This window comes from Procambarus clarkii, chromosome 69, assembly GCF_040958095.1.
Source record: "Procambarus clarkii isolate CNS0578487 chromosome 69, FALCON_Pclarkii_2.0, whole genome shotgun sequence".
Taxonomy (NCBI): Eukaryota; Metazoa; Arthropoda; class Malacostraca; order Decapoda; family Cambaridae; genus Procambarus; species Procambarus clarkii.
Genome location: NC_091218.1, coordinates 21,155,358 through 21,172,857, shown reverse-complemented (window position 1 = coordinate 21,172,857; position 17,500 = coordinate 21,155,358). Strand labels below are relative to the sequence as shown.

Genomic DNA, 17,500 nt, shown 5'->3' with positions numbered 1-17,500 from the left:
ATTGGTTCTTCTGCCATTTAGGTGACGTTCCACCCAATGAGGAGAGGTGTAGGGGGCCCTATACACCTTTCTAGGTGCAGGTGAGGCTAGGTGACTGTATGGTAGGCGGTGATGGGGCACTAGGTGAGGCTAGGTGACTGTATGGTAAGCGGTGATGGGGCACTAGGTGAGGCTAGGTGACTGTATGGTAGGCGGTGATGGGGCACTAGGTGAGGCTAGGTGACTGTACGGTAGGTGGTGATGGGGCACTAGGTGAGGCTAGGTGACTGTATGGTAGGCGGTGATGGGGCACTAGGTGAGGCTAGGGGACTGTATGGTCGGTGGTGATGGGGCACTAGGTGAGGCTAGGTGACTGTATGGTAGGTGGTGATGGGGCACTAGGTGAGGCTAGGTGACTGTATGGTAGGCGGTGATGGGGCACTAGGTGAGGCTAGGTGACTGTATGGTAGGCGGTGATGGGGCACTAGGTGAGGCTAGGTGACTGTATGGTAGGCGGTGATGGGGCACTAGGTGAGGCTAGGTGACTGTATGGTAGGTGGTGATGGGGCACTAGGTGAGGCTAGGTGACTGTATGGTAGGCGGTGATGGGGCACTAGGTGAGGCTAGGGGACTGTATGGTCGGTGGTGATGGGGCACTAGGTGAGGCTAGGTGACTGTATGGTAGGTGGTGATGGGGCACTAGGTGAGGCTAGGTGACTGTATGGTAGGCGGTGATGGGGCACTAGGTGAGGCTAGGGGACTGTATGGTCGGTGGTGATGGGGCACTAGGTGAGGCTAGGTGACTGTATGGTAGGTGGTGATGGGGCACCAGGTGAGGCTAGGTGACTGTATGGTCGGCGCTGATGGGGCACCAGGTGAGGCTAGGTGACTGTATGGTCGGTGGTGATGGGGCACTAGGTGAGGCTAGGGGACTGTATGGTCGGTGGTGATGGGGCACTAGGTGAGGCTAGGTGACTGTATGGTCGGTGGTGATGGGACACTAGGTGAGGCTAGGTGACTGTATGGTAGGTGGTGATGGGGCACCAGGTGAGGCTAGGTGACTGTATGGTAGGTGGTGATGGGACACTAGGTGAGGCTAGGTGACTGTATGGTCGGTGGTGATGGGGCACCAGGTGAGGCTAGGTGACTGTATGGTAGGTGGTAATGGGGCACTAGGTGAAGCTAGGTGGCTGTATGGTAGGTGGTGATGGGGCACCAGGTGAGGCTAGGTGACTGTATGGTAGGTGGTGATGGGGCACTAGGTGAGGCTAGGTGACTGTATGGTAGGTGGTGATGGGGCACCAGGTGAGGCTAGGTGACTGTATGGTCGGTGGTGATGGGGCACTAGGTGAGGCTAGGTGACTGTATGGTAGGTGGTGATGGGACACCAGGTGAGGCTAGGTGACTGTATGGTAGGCGGTGATGGGGCACCAGGTGAGGCTAGGTGACTGTATGGTAGGTGGTGATGGGGCACCAGGTGAGGCTAGGTGACTGTATGGTAGGCGGTGATGGGACACCAGGTGAGGCTAGGTGACTGTATGGTAGGCGGTGATGGGGCACCAGGTGAGGCTAGGTGACTGTATGGTAGGTGGTGATGGGACACCAGGTGAGGCTAGGTGACTGTATGGTAGGTGGTGATGGGGCACCAGGTGAGGCTAGGTGACTGTATGGTAGGTGGTGATGGGACACCAGGTGAGGCTAGGTGACTGTATGGTAGGTGGTGATGGGGCACCAGGTGAGGCTAGGTGACTGTATGGTAGGCGGTGATGGGGCACCAGGTGAGGCTAGGTGACTGTATGGTAGGTGGTGATGGGACACCAGGTGAGGCTAGGTGACTGTATGGTAGGTGGTGATGGGGCACCAGGTGAGGCTAGGTGACTGTATGGTAGGTGGTGATGGGACACCAGGTGAGGCTAGGTGACTGTATGGTAGGTGGTGATGGGGCACCAGGTGAGGCTAGGTGACTGTATAGTAGGTGGTAATGGGGCACCAGGTGAGGCTAGGTGACTGTATGGTCGGCGGTGATGGGGCACCAGGTGAGGCTAGGTGACTGTATGGTCGGCGCTGATGGGGCACTAGGTGAGGCTAGGTGACTGTATGGTAGGTGGTGATGGGGCACTAGGTGAGGCTAGTGGACGACAGAGGGTCCATTGGTTTAGGTGAATGGGACGGGCAGGTGAACAATTAGGTGAAGGTGGCAGGGATGGTTATACTCAGGTGAAGGGAGGGAAGGAGGGGCCCCATCACCCATCATATTGGGCCCCTGATCAATATTGTCCTTTACGCTGCAACAGGTGAGTGGGGGGGGGGCGCCTGGCTCCATCTCACCTTCACCTGATCCACCACCACCACCTTCACCTGATCCACCACCACCTTCACCTGATCCACCACCACCTTCACCTGATCCACCACCACCTTCACCTGATCCACCACCACCTCCCTTCACCTGATCCACCACCACCACCTTCACCTGATCCACCACCACCTTCACCTGATCCACCACCACCTTCACCTGATCCACCACCACCTCGCTTCACCTGATCCACCACCACCTTCACCTGATCCACCACCACCTCCCTTCACCTGATCCACCACCACCTTCACCTGATCCACCACCACCACCTTCACCTGATCCACCACCACCTTCACCTGATCCACCACCACCTTCACCTGATCCACCACCACCTTCACCTGATCCACCACCACCTTCACCTGATCCACCACCACCTTCACCTGATCCACCACCCACCTTCACCTGATCCACTACCACCTTCACCTGATCCACCACCACCTGATCCACCACCACCTGATCCACCACCACCTTCACCTGATCCACCACCTCCCTTCACCTGATCCACTACCACCTCCCTTCACCTGATCCACCACCACCTCCCTTCACCTGATCCACCACCACCTCCCTTCACCTGATCCACCACCACCTTCACCTGATCCACCACCTCCCTTCACCTGATCCACCACCACCTGATCCACCACCACCTTCACCTGATCCACCACCCACCTTCACCTGATCCACCACCCACCTTCACCTGATCCACCACCTCCCTTCACCTGATCCACCACCACCTGATCCACCACCACCTTCACCTGAACCACCACCACCTTCACCTGATCCACCACCTCCCTTCACCTGATCCACCACCACCACCTTCACCTGATCCACCATTCTCTGGACTGGTGACGTCACCACAGCATTCCCTCTAGCCTTGTGACATCACAAAGATAAGTGACATCACAAAGATATGTGACGTCACACGTCGTGACGTAGCTGCCCCGTACACTCGGCGTGACATGTAGCTGTGAATCACCATCTTAGACGTCCTGTTATCCACCAAGCTGCATAGTACGGCAATTAATCTCTAACGGACCTCCAGCTGTGATATGGCACAGTGTGATATAGACTGGCTCAGCAGAGCTAGGTACAGCACCGAACTACAAGGTACAGCACCGTACTACAAGGTACAGCACCGAACTACAAGGTACAGCACCGTACTACAAGGTACAACACCGTACAACAAGGTACAACACCGTACAACAAGGTACAGCACCGAACTACAAGGTACAGCACCGTACTACAAGGTACAACACCGTACAACAAGGTACAACACCGTACAACAAGATACAACACCGTACAACAAGATACAACACCGTACTACAAGGTACAACACCGTACTACAAGGTACAACACCGTACAACAAGGTACAGCACCGTACTACAAGGTACAGCACCGAACTACAAGGTACAGCACCGTACTACAAGGTACAGCACCGAACTACAAGGTACAGCACCGAACTACAAGGTACAGCACCGAACTACAAGGTACAACACCGTACAACAAGGTACAACACCGTACAACAAGATACAACACCGTACAACAAGGTACAACACCGTACTACAAGGTACAACACCGTACAACAAGGTACAACACCGTACAACAAGGTACAGCACCGTACTACAAGGTACAACACCGTACAACAAGATACAACACCGTACTACAAGGTACAACACCGTACTACAAGGTACAACACCGTACTACAAGGTACAACACCGTACAACAAGGTACAACACCGTACAACAAGGTACAACACCGTACTACAAGGTACAACACCGTACTACAAGGTACAACACCGTACAACAAGATACAACACCGTACTACAAGGTACAACACCGTACTACAAGGTACAACACCGTACAACAAGGTACAACACCGTACAACAAGGTACAACACCGTACTACAAGGTACAACACCGTACAACAAGGTACAGCACCGTACAACAAGGTACAACACCATACAACACGGTACAACACCGTACAACAAGGTACAGCACCGTACTGCTTCACCGTACCTGTCTTGGCAGCGGTGAGGCGAGGGCGCTCATCCTGGCGTATGGTGGTCTCTGTGCTGCTGTACCTTCATCACAAACCCTCTGAAAAAGAGGAGAAAAACCATGTGGTTTGGGGCAGGATGGGGAGGGCAGGAGCATGGGTATGGGGGGCACCGTAGAGGGGAGCATGAGGGAGCATGAAGGTGGTACGGAAGGAGCATGAAGGTAGTATATGAAGGGGGCGTGGAGTGAGCGTGGACGGGGCATGCGCCGCTCAGTCAGCTTGAAAATCAACAAGTGGTCGATAAGATGGGGAGGGGGGTGGTGGTGGTGGTGTGGGGAGGTGGTGGTGGTGTGGGGAGGGGGGAGGTGGTGGTGGTGGTGTGGGGAGGTGGTGGTGGTGTGGGGAGGTGGGAGGTGGTGGTGTGGGCAGGTGGTGGTGGTGTGGGGAGGGGGGAGGTGGTGGTGTGGGGAGGTGGTGGTGGTGTGGGGAGGGGGGAGGTGGTGGTGTGGGGAGGTGGTGGTGGTGTGGGGAGGGGGGAGGTGGTGGTGGTGGTGTGGGGAGGTGGGAGGTGGTGGTGTGGGTAGGTGGTGGTGGTGTGGGGAGGGGGGAGGTGGTGGTGGTGGTGTGGGGAGGTGGGAGGTGGTGGTGTGGGGAGGTGGTGGTGGTGGTGTGGGGAGGGGGGAGGTGGTGGTGTGGGGAGGTGGTGGTGGTGTGGGGAGGTGGTGGTGGTGGTGTGGGGAGGGGGGAGGTGGTGGTGTGGGGAGGTGGTGGTGGTGTGGGGAGGTGGGAGGTGATGTGGGGAGGTGGTGGTGGTGGTGTGGGGAGGTGGGAGGTGGTGGTGTGGGGAGGTGGTGGTGGTGTGGGGAGGTGGTGGTGTGGGGAGGTGGTGGTGGTGTGGGGAGGTGGGAGGTGGTGGTGTAGGGAGGTGGTGGTGGTGTGGGGAGGTGGTGGTGTGGGGAAGTGGTGGTGGTGGTGTGGGGAGGGGGGAGGTGGTGGTGTGGGGAGGTGGTGGTGGTGTGGGGAGGTGGGAGGTGGTGGTGTGGGGAGGTGGGAGGTGGTGGTGTGGGGAGGTGGGAGGTGGTGGTGTGGGGAGGTGGTGGTGGTGGTGTGGGGAGGTGGTGGTGGTGGTGGTGTGGGGAGGTGGGAGGTGGTGGTGTGGGGAGGTGGTGGTGGTGTGGGGAGGTGGGAGGTGGTGGTGTGGGGAGGTGGTGGTGGTGTGGGGAGGTGGGAGGTGGTGGTGTGGGGAGGTGGTGGTGGTGTGGGTAGGTGGGAGGTGGTGGTGGTGGTGTGGGGAGGTGGGAGGTGGTGGTGTGGGGAGGTGGTGGTGGTGGTGTGGGGAGGGGGGAGGTGGTGGTGGTGTGGGGAGGGGGGGAGGTGGTGGTGGTTGTGTGGGGAGGTGGGAGGTGGTGGTGTGGGGAGGTGGTGGTGGTGTGGGGAGGGGGAGGTGGTGGTGGTGGTGTGGGGAGGTGGGAGGTGGTGGTGTGGGGAGGTGGTGGTGGTGTGGGGAGGTGGGAGGTGGTGGTGGTGGTGTGGGGAGGTGGTGGTGGTGTGGGGAGGTGGTGGTGGTGGTGTGGGGAGGTGGGAGGTGGTGGTGGTGTGGGGAGGTGGGAGGTGGTGGTGGTGTGGGGAGGGGGTTGGTGGTGGTGTGGGGAGGGGAGAGGTGGTGGTGGTGGTGTAGGGAGGTGGTGGTAGTGGTGTGGGGAGGGGGGTGGTGGTGGTGGTGTGGGGGGAGGTGGTGGTGGTGGTGGTGTGGGGAGGTGGTGGTGGTGTGGGGAGGTGGGAGGTGGTGGTGGTGTGGGGAGGTGGGAGGTGGTGGTGGTGTGGGGAGGGGGGTGGTGGTGGTGGTGTGGGAGGGGAGAGGTGGTGGTGGTGGTGTGGGGAGGTGGTGGTGGTGTGGGGAGGGGGAGGTGGTGATGGTGTGGGGAGGTGGGAGGTGGTGGTGGTGTGGGGAGGGGGGATGTGGTGGTGGTGTGGGGAGGGGGGAGGTGGTGGTGGTGTGGGGAGGGGGTTGGTGGTGGTGTGGGGAGGGAGAGGTGGTGGTGGTGGTGTGGGGAGGTGGGAGGTGGTGGTAGTGGTGTGGGGAGGGGGGTGGTGGTGGTGGTGTGGGGGGAGGTGGTGGTGTGGGGAGGTGGTGGTGGTGTGGGGAGGGGGGTGGTGGTGGTGGTGTGGGGAGGGGGGAGGTGGTGGTGGTGTGGGGAGGGGGTTGGTGGTGGTGTGGGGAGGGGAGAGGTGGTGGTGGTGGTGTGGGGAGGGGGTTGGTGGTGGTGTGGGGAGGGGAGAGGTGGTGGTGGTGGTGTGGGGAGGTGGGAGGTGGTGGTGGTGGTGTGGGGAGGGGGGGGTGGTGGTGGTGGTGTGGGGAGGGGGGTGGTGGTGGTGGTGTGGGGAGGGGGATGGTGGTGGTGGTGTGGGGAGGTGGTGGTGGTGTGGGGAGGGGGGAGGTGGTGGTGGTGTGGGAAGGTGGTGGTGGTGTGGGGAGGGGGGTGGTGGTGGTGGTGGGGGGAGGGGGGTGGTGGTGGTGTTGGGAGAGGGGAGGTGGGGGTGGTGTGTTCCTGGTGTCGATCACAGAGTGTGTCGTGTTCCTGGTGTCGATCACACAGTGTGTCGTGTTCCTGGTGTCGATCACACAGTGTGTCGAGTTCCTGGTGTCGATCACTCAGTGTGTCGTGTTCCTGGTGTCGATCACACAGTGTGTCGTGTTCCTGGTGTCGATCACACAGTGTGTCGTGTTCCTGGTGTCGATCACACAGTGTGTCGAGTTCCTGGTGTCGATCACTCAGTGTGTCGTGTTCCTGGTGTCGATCACACAGTGTGTCATGTTCCTGGTGTCGATCACACAGTGTGTCGTGTTCCTGGTGTCGATCACACAGTGTGTCGAGTTCCTGGTGTCGATCACTCAGTGTGTCGTGTTCCTGGTGTCGATCACACAGTGTGTCGTGTTCCTGGTGTCGATCACACAGTGTGTCGTGTTCCTGGTGTCGATCACACAGTGTGTCGTGTTCCTGGTGTCGATCACACAGTGTGTCGAGTTCCTGGTGTCGATCACTCAGTGTGTCGTGTTCCTGGTGTCGATCACACAGTGTGTCGTGTTCCTGGTGTCGATCACACAGTGTGTCGTGTTCCTGGTGTCGATCACACAGTGTGTCGAGTTCCTGGTGTCGATCACTCAGTGTGTCGTGTTCCTGGTGTCGATCACACAGTGTGTCGTGTTCCTGGTGTCGATCACACAGTGTGTCGTGTTCCTGGTGTCGATCACACAGTGTGTCGTGTTCCTGGTGTCGATCACAGAGTGTGTCGTGTTCCTGGTGTCGATCACACAGTGTGTCGTGTTCCTGGTGTCGATCACACAGTGTGTCGTGTTCCTGGTGTCGATCACACAGTGTGTCGTGTTCCTGGTGTCGATCACACAGTGTGTCGTGTTCCTGGTGTCGATCACACAGTGTGTCGTGTTCCTGGTGTCGATCACACAGGGTGTCGAGTTCCTGGTGTCGATCACTCAGTGTGTCGTGTTCCTGGTGTCGATCACACAGTGTGTCGTGTTCCTGGTGCCGATCACACAGTGTGTCGTGTTCCTGGTGTCGATCACACAGTGTGTCGAGTTCCTGGTGTCGATCACTCAGTGTGTCGTGTTCCTGGTGTCGATCACACAGTGTGTCGTGTTCCTGGTGTCGATCACACAGTGTGTCGTGTTCCTGGTGTCGATCACTCAGTGTGTCGTGTTCCTGGTGTCGATCACTCAGTGTGTCGTGTTCCTGGAGTCGATCACACAGTGTGTCGTGTTCCTGGTGTCGATCACACAGTGTGTCGTGTTCCTGGTGTCGATCACACAGTGTGTCGTGTTCCTGGTGTCGATCACAGAGTGTGTCGTGTTCCTGGTGTCGATCACACAGTGTGTCGTGTTCCTGGTGTCGATCACACAGTGTGTCGTGTTCCTGGTGTCGATCACAGTGTGTCGTGTTCCTGGTGTCGATCACACAGTGTGTCGTGGGGGAATGAGTGACAGCGTTTTGCCAATCGCGCGGGAGATGTCGGAGATATCATTGAGCGGGTTTTCTATTGCACAAGTATTGCCAGTGTTGGAGCGCCATGTTGCAGGAGGTTGAGTGTGTGCAAGTGAGGGCTCGTAACCGCTTCTCATTATTATTATTATGGAATGGGAAGAGTAGGGAGGGACGAAGAGAGACCCGGGCACCGCCGGGTTCCCCCTGTATATAGATAACTATAAACTTAACATGTGTGTGTGTGGGAGGGTGGAGCCAGATGGAGGTCGTCAACATTAAAAATTAAATATATAACGTAGGTTTGCAGTGTTTCGACGAGTGTCGAGACACTTATTATTGGCTTTTCTGATGTTGTGCACATTACAGTCTTAAACTATGTAATTTCTCAGTTGTTAAATAAACTCTCAAAATTTTGTTTACTTTATTGATTTGATTTTCTTATATAATAATTTAGCTTACAGACTGAAATCAAATATCTCTTTTCGTTATGTTTAAAATTACATATTTGTCATTATTCTCTCTCTCTCTCTCTTGTCCTCCTCTCTCTCTCTCTCTCTCTCTCTCTCTCTCTCTCTCTCTCTCTCTCTCTCTCTCTCTCTCTCTCTCTCTCTCTCTCTCTCTCTCTCTCTCTCTCTCTCTCTCTCTCTCTCTCTCTCTCTCTCTCTCTCTCTCTCTCTCTCTCTCTCTCTCTCTCTCTCTCTCATCTCTATCTATCTATCTACTCCTTTACAGGTCCCTGGCGTCAGCTAGGCTCATGACGTCAAGCGTAGGCGGTCAGGACGTGAGCAGTACGGCTTGGGATTATTACTTAGTGAGTGGCAGGCAGGGGCAGATATGAGGGAGTGAGTTATGATGGAGGGAGGGAGGGGAAGTATGATGGAGGAAGGGCAGGGAAGTATGATGGAAGGAGGGGGAGGGAAGAAAGATCTGAGGAAGAAGCCGCTTGAAAGAGAGACCGAGAATGTATTTAAGTTTTCGTGGGATGACTGCAATATATCGGAACTTGGAAACTTGGGTTTATTATCTTGTCATTAGGCAACACTTCGGCCAGCGAGAAGACGCCGGAACCGGAGCAACGCGATAACTCTAGTTCATCAATATTTACGTGGATTACAGTCCTCTCTGATGGACCCAAGTTGTCACCTGTGAGACCTATAAGTTCCAGGTTCGGTTCGACCTATGTATTACTGAGCCTTTTAATATCTATATCTATGAATGGAAAGGTCTGTCTGTTCGAGGCGTGACACTGGGGACTTCACTCAATTTCCCAACCCAAAAATAATAGATGATCAAATATATATGTTCACGAGATGTTCAGCCATTAATGTTGCTTCACACTTTGCTCTTCTTTCCCGTCTCTCAGAAAATATAATATTAGGAAGCAATAAAACTACAGTAGGGGTATCTTAAGGAAATATTGTTTTCCGATCACGACAAACTCTTAGCTCATACACTTGAATCCATGACAATCAGATGGTGGGTGTGAATAATTACTAATATTTCCTAAATCATTTATCTTGGGCCTACTCCGACCAGCCTGAGTCCATCCCGTACATTCCTACATATTTGTGTGAGGCTTCCACCTCGAGCGTCTGGCTTCAACATTTGTGGACCCACTAGCAATTTTCTTGTATAGTATGGATATATGGTTATATGAGGCTCCTACAAATAAGTGTTGCTCCTTAGTGTAATATCTTTGGGTTTGGTGTTGGGTCTATCAATCGCGGGATTATATATATATATATATATATATATATATATATATATATATATATATATATATATATATATATATATATATATATATATATATATATATATATATATATATATATATATATATATATATATATATATATATACACACATACATACATACATACATACAGAGATGTAGAGTACACCTCACTTTCAACCTTTCATTAAAACAAAATAGTAGTTTAAGCTTTGAAATTCCGTGCGTGATTAGTGACTTTAGGATTTTATACAAAATTGTAAATATCTGTACATATAATTTATGCCATAATCATACCCACATACATTATTTTTAGATAACTTTTATGTATTTTAATATATTATTATTACTCTGATTCTGAATTTGTTATTGTCACCCATTCATTTCACATTTTCTTCAAATAAGATCAAATTTGAAGTAAATTCGGGAACCAGAGGAAAATGATAAAATATTAGCGACGTTTTATGTGTGTTAACAAGATTTATTTTCTCAATGAGTAATAATATCCAGATATGTGTTAGATCACAATTTTTTTTAGAAAAAACACGCATAGATAAATGTTATTGGTTTTCACTATTACTAAACACCAATTATGTCATAGTTTGATCTAGGCCTTTATAGGCGCAGTGCTGCAGGTCAAATGGTTAATAGCACTCAAAAGGGTTATAAACTTGAAGCACAACACAAAATCAAATAACCCCCCCCCCTAGTGTGAATAGTGATTTATCAACTTGTGTTTAATATATGCCAGATGTCTAATTTACGACAAGTGTTTAAGGTATTGTCTTGTGTTGCAGGAGCACGAGGCCCGCCAGTGGAGCTGGGGCGTGATACAAAGATTGGCAGCCAGGATACATTACACCACTCCTGCACCCTGGTCATGGCTGCTATATAGGAGCCAGCCCTCTTCTACCTGGGAGCTCCTATAGCTACCAGAGCCCCTCACACTTCCGTCAGAACCCTTACCTCATTCGTCAAGGCTCTTCACGCTGAACTTCAGACCCGTCTGAGACCTTCGCGCCCTTGTCAGGTCCTTACCCTCAAGCTTTCATCGGGGAAGTCACAGACCCTGAGGGTTCTCGCAGCTCGTCAGGGACTAGTTAAGTGCGTCTGGTGCTTCTGCAGGAAGGAGGCCCTATGCTCCTGAGAGCTCCGCTATGAGAGGGTTGCTGGAGGAAGAGGGAGAGTGAGGTAAAGGGCGGTGTTGGTTCGAGTGCGCAACTAGTGGTGGTGATAGTGAAGGTGAGGCCGGCCGGTCTGTGCCTCCTAGTGTCTGTGATAGTGAAACAGTGACCCGTGTTTACCCGGGAAGTCTGTGTCCAGGTTCTTCCGCTGACTACAAGCAGCAACAGGACTGTACCCGTGGCTGTGTCAGGCGCCAGGGACCCCCATCCCAGGCCCCCCAAGGGAAGGCCTTTACCCAGCACCCCATTGATCTGCGGGACGCCCCCTCCCCTTCCCCCTGCCGCCGCCCCCCCCAAACAACCACCTGCTGAACGTGGCGGCCACCTGTGACGCGCGGAGCCCCCTCCTCCCCTCTCCGAGCACTGTGATGGTGCGGCCGGCGGGGAGTCTGCGTCCGGCCGGCACACCTGAGGGCTACTAGGCCGCCCTCCTGAGGGCTACTAGGCCGCCCTCCTGAGGGCTACTAGGCCGGCCACCTGAGGGCTACTAGGCCGCCCTCCTGAGGGCTACTAGGCCGGCCACCTGAGGGCTACTAGGCCGCCCTCCTGAGGGCTACTAGGCCGGCCACCTGAGGGCTGCTAGGCCGGCCTCCTGAGGGCTACTAGGCCGGCCACCTGAGGGCTGCTAGGCCGGCCACCTGAAAGCTGCTAGGCCAGGCCTCCTGAGGGCTACTAGGCCGGCCACCTAACGGCTACTAGGCCGGCCTCCTGAGGGCTACTAGGCCGGCCTCCTGAGGGCTACTAGGCCGGCCTCCTGAGGGTTACTTGGCCGGCCTCCTGAGGGCTACTAGGCCGGCCTCCTGAGGGTTACTTGGCCGGCCTCCTGAGGGCTACTAGGCCGGCCTCCTGAGGGCTACTAGGCCGGCCTCCTGAGGGGGTGATTGGCCGGCCACCTGAGGGGTCCTAGGCCGTGCATGGGGGGCGGCACGGCGGGTTCTGCTGCTGCCGCAGGCGGCGGAGGGGCCGCTGGGCTGCCTCCTCCCGCAGTCGCTGCCTGACGTGACGCCGCAAGGACGCCGCGGAGCGCGTGGGGGCAGCAGGCGGCGCAGCTGCTGGCGTCCATTGCCACGCGGAGTGTAGGAGGGGCGGGGGCGGGCGGCGGGGAGGGCGGCGGCAGCGCAGGGGGCGGCACACCCCCACCCGCAGGAGGCGCAGCCAGAGCCGCAGCCAAGGCGCTAGGAGCGGTGCTGCGCCGCCGTCAGTTCGTGGGGCGGAGAGCAGTCACGGAACCTCATGTGAACGTCTCTGGCAACGCCAGACGCCGCAACAGCCTCGGTAAGTCTCTGACCTCCTGCTACTAGTACTACTGCTACCACCACTACCACTAGTACTATCACTACTACCACCACTACCACTACTACCACCACTACTACTGCCACTACCACCACCTCCACTACTACTACTACCACTACCACCATTACCACTACCACCACTACTACTACTACTACTGCTACTACCACTACCACTACCACTATTACCACCACCACTACCACTATTACCACTATCACTACCACTACTATCACTACCACCACTACTACCACCACTACCACTACTGCTACCACTACTACTACTACCACTACTACTACTACTACCACCACCACCACTACCACCACCACTACCACCACCATCACCACTACTACTACCACCACTACTACCACCACTACCGCCACTACCACCACCTCCACTACTACTACTACCACTACTACTACCACTACTACCACCACTACCGCCACTACCACCACCTCCACTACTACTACTACCACTACTACTACCACTACTACCACCACTACTACCACCACTACCACTACTACCACTACTACTACTACCACTACTACTACCACCACTACCACTACTACCACTACTACTACTACCACTACTACTACCACTACTACCACTACTACTACTACTACTGCCACTACTACCACCACTACCACTACTACTACTACTACTACCACTACTACCACCACTACTACCACCACTACCACTACTACTACTACTACTACCACCACTACCACTACTACTACTACTACTACTACTACTACTACTACTACCACTACTACCACCACTACCACCACTACTACCACCACTACCACTACTACTACCACTACTACTACCACTACTACCACCACTACTACCACCACTACCACTACTACTACTACTACTACGACTACTACTACCACTACTACCACCAATACCACTACTACTACTACTACTACCACTACTACCACCACTACCACTACTACTACTACTACTACCACCACTACCACCACTACTACCACCACTACCACTACTACTACCACCACTACCACTACTACTACTAATACTACCACTACTACCACCACTACCACTACTACTACTACTACTACCACCACTACCACTACTACTACTACTACTACTACCACTACTACCACCACTACCACTACTACTACTACTACTACCACTACTACCACCACTACTACCACCACTACCACTACTACTACTACTACTACCACTACTACCACCACTACTACCACCACTACTACCACCACTACCACTACTACTACTACTACTACCGCCACTACCACTACTACTACTACTACTACTACCACTACTACCACCACTACTACCACCACTACCACTACTACTACTACTACTACCACTACTACCACCACTACTACCACCACTACCACTACTACTACTACTACTACCACCACTACCACTACTACTACTACTACTACCACTACTACCACCACTACCACTACTACTACTACTACTACCACTACTACCACCACTACTACCACCACTACCACTACTACTACTACTACTACCACTACTACCACCACTACCACCACTACTACCACCACTACCACTACTACTACCACCACTACCACTACTACCACCACTACCACTACTACTACTACTACTACCACTACTACCACCACTACTACCACCACTACCACTACTACTACCACTACTACCACCACTACCACTACTACTAATACTACTACCACTACAACTACCACCACTACCACCACTACCACTACTACTACTACTACTACCACTACAACTACCACTACTACTACTACTACTACCACTACTACTACCACCACTACCACCACTACCACTACTACTGCCACTACCACCACCTCCACTACTACTACTACCACCACTACTACTACCACTACTACTACCACCACTACCACTACTACTGCCACTACCACCACCACTACCACCACCTCCACTACTACTACTACCACTACTACTTCCACCACTACCACTACTACTACCACTACCACCACTACCACTACTACTACCACTACCACTACCACTACTACCACCACCACTACTACCACCACCACTACCATCACTACCACCACCACTATCACCACTATCACCACCACCACTACTACCACCACCACCACTACTACCAACACCACCACCACCACTACTGTAACTATCATCACCACAACTACCACCATTACAACTATCATCAGCACAACTACCACATCTACAACTACCATCACCACAATTACCACCACTTCAACAATAACCTCAACAACTACCATCACCACCTCAACTACTACCATGACAATCACCACCACAACTACCACAACCACTACAGCTACCACCACCTCGACAACTACCACCACCACCACAACTACCACAACTACCACAGCCGCAACTACCACAACCACCACCACCACAACTACCACCACTTCAACTGTCACCACCACAACTATCACCACTACACCACCACCACCATCACCACACAACCACCACCACCATCACAACACAACCACCACCACCACTACACCACCACCACAACCATCACCACACAACCACCACCACCATCACCACACAACCACCACCACCACTACACCACCACCACCACCACTACACCACCACCACCACCATCACCACACAACCACCACCACCACAACCATCACCACAACCATCACCACACAACCACCACCACCATCACCACACAACCACCACAACCATCAACACACAACCACCACCACCACCACAACCATCACCACTACACCACCACCACCACAACCACCACCACCTACAACCACAACCACCGCAACCATCGCCACACAACATCGCCACCACAACCCTCACAACACAACACAACCACCACAACCACCACCACCTACAACCACAACCACCACCACAACCATCACCACTACACCACCACCACCACAACCACCACCACCTACAACCACAACCACCGCAACCATCGCCACACAACATCGCCACCACAACCCTCACAACACAACACAACCACCACCACCTACAACCACAACCACCACCACAACAACCACCACAACCACCACCACCAACAACCACCACCACCACCCCCACTCCCACCAACAACCACAACCACCTCACCTACCTTGTAATCCGCCACAACAATGATAACTCCCAGCTTGCCTGAAGTAAAGGCACCTCAGACTCGTGAACTGCCACAACACGCTCTCAGACCTCACAAAACACAAACCAATATGACCAGAATCTGTTCATAGTGGTGAGAGACGACCTGTCGTTTAGTGAGCATAACAGAGTGAACATAGCATCAACCAGGACAATTATAGGTCGTTATATACCTTCAACTCCAGGAAAACCAATGCTTCTCCTTCAATTGTCCTGTCTGTCCTTGAAATCTGCTACTCTCAAGGCAGGAAAGCTGTCTGAAATAAAATACACGCGAACATACACTGTACACATACACTATCATACACCTAAATTATTGGGACCTTCTCAGAGGACTCAGAATGTGGTCTAAGGAGATAAGGAGTTCATACCTAACATGTGCAGGAAAGACCCAATGTCAACCTTAAATATGACATTTATCGAGCAAAAAGATATGTTTAGAAGTGCATAATAGGCCCCGTGAGTGACACACTCAGTCAACCCAGCCTCCTCATAGTTGCCACACACCTGTCAGCAGGTCTGGCAGTATTGCCATACCTGCAGTAACTCAGCCCGCCACACCACCGTCTATTGTCACCTTGCTGGCCTCACTTGGTCTGTCGTGGCAATATGGAACTTTTCCACTAGTGATATATTGCCTGTCCCGCCCCACCAACGGCTGCTCTTCCGCCACCTGCTGGAAATTGGGCGAATCTTTTGATAAAATGCCTTAAACTGGTCACAGTGTGTGTGTGTGTGTGTGTGTGTGTGTGTGTGTGTGTGTGTGTGTGTGTGTGTGTGTGTGTGTGTGTGTATTCGCCTACTTGTGCTTGCGGGGGTTGAGCTCTGGCTCTTTGGTCCCGCCTCTCAACCGCCAATCAACTGGTGTACAGATTCCTGAGCCTACTGGGCTCTATCATATCTACACTTAAAACTGTGTATGGAGTCAGCCTCCACCACATCACTGCCTTATGCATTCCATTCCTTAACTACTCTGACACTGAAACAATGCTTTTTAATGTCTCTGTGGCTCATTGATGCGAGATCCACCTGTTCTGAGTAGTCTGCCTTTATCTTTATCAATTTCCCTCAGAATTGTTTGTGTGGTGATGAAAGAGAAAACTTGTCTGCTTCTTGGAGAGGGGGGAACTCATCTGCTTCTTGGAGAGGGGGGGGGAATCACCTGCTTCTTGGAGAGGGGGGACTCACCTGCTTCTTGGAGAGGGGAGGGGGGACTTATCTGCTTCTTGGAGAGGGGGGACTCGTCTGCTTCTTGGAGAGGGAAAACCCGTATATGTGAGGCTGGGTTTCTACCACCTTCAGAGGGGTGATTTCCCCTCGTGTCCTGAACTGGGAGGAATTCCTTCTCCCAGGCTGAATATATTGTAATTTCTAGAAGTCACAGGACAAGTGGTTTGTTGCAAGCGGGGATATTTAGCCATGTGTGAGGGGAGGGGGGGAGGGGGTCGAACTGGACAACCTGGTGTAAAGGGCCCACCCCTGGTCTGAGCAGGACCTTTCGTGCTCTCTGTAATCCGTTCGTGGTCTCTGTAATCCGTTCGTGGTCTCTGTAATCCGTTCGTGCTATCTGTAATCCGTTCGTGGTCTCTGTAATCCGTTCGTGCTCTCTGTAATCAGTTCGTGCTCTCTGTAATCCGTTCGTGCCTTCTGTAATCCGTTCGTGCCACAGCTGACAGGATGGGTATGGGGTGCACAATAAATGAACCACTTAGTCAAATGCTACAAGATGCGGTTACCTCAAGGCTGCCTCGAGTTGGTTCCTAGGATCAATGTCCCCCTGGGCCCTGTCTCCGACAGGCCTCCTGGTTATCTCTCTCGTCTTCGCTCTGAGGAATACAGTT

General features: G+C 53.4%; 2 protein-coding genes across 6 annotated transcripts in view; both read left to right on the top strand.

Moving 5' to 3' along the window:
* Positions 1 to 17,500, top strand: part of rsh (radish) — a 122,389-nt gene that overhangs the window by 12,987 nt on the left and 91,902 nt on the right. For all 5 annotated transcript variants that reach the window (XM_069311192.1, XM_069311195.1, XM_069311193.1 and 2 more), the window contains exon 2: positions 10,857 to 12,518. The gene's annotated coding sequence lies outside the window, so the exon portion shown is untranslated. The remainder of the gene's footprint in view (positions 1 to 10,856; positions 12,519 to 17,500) is intronic.
* On the top strand, positions 3,379 to 4,428 carry LOC138355880 (mucin-22-like). Its single transcript, XM_069311429.1, has one exon. It carries the CDS (start codon positions 3,379 to 3,381, stop codon positions 4,426 to 4,428), a length of 1,050 nt encoding a protein of 349 aa, XP_069167530.1.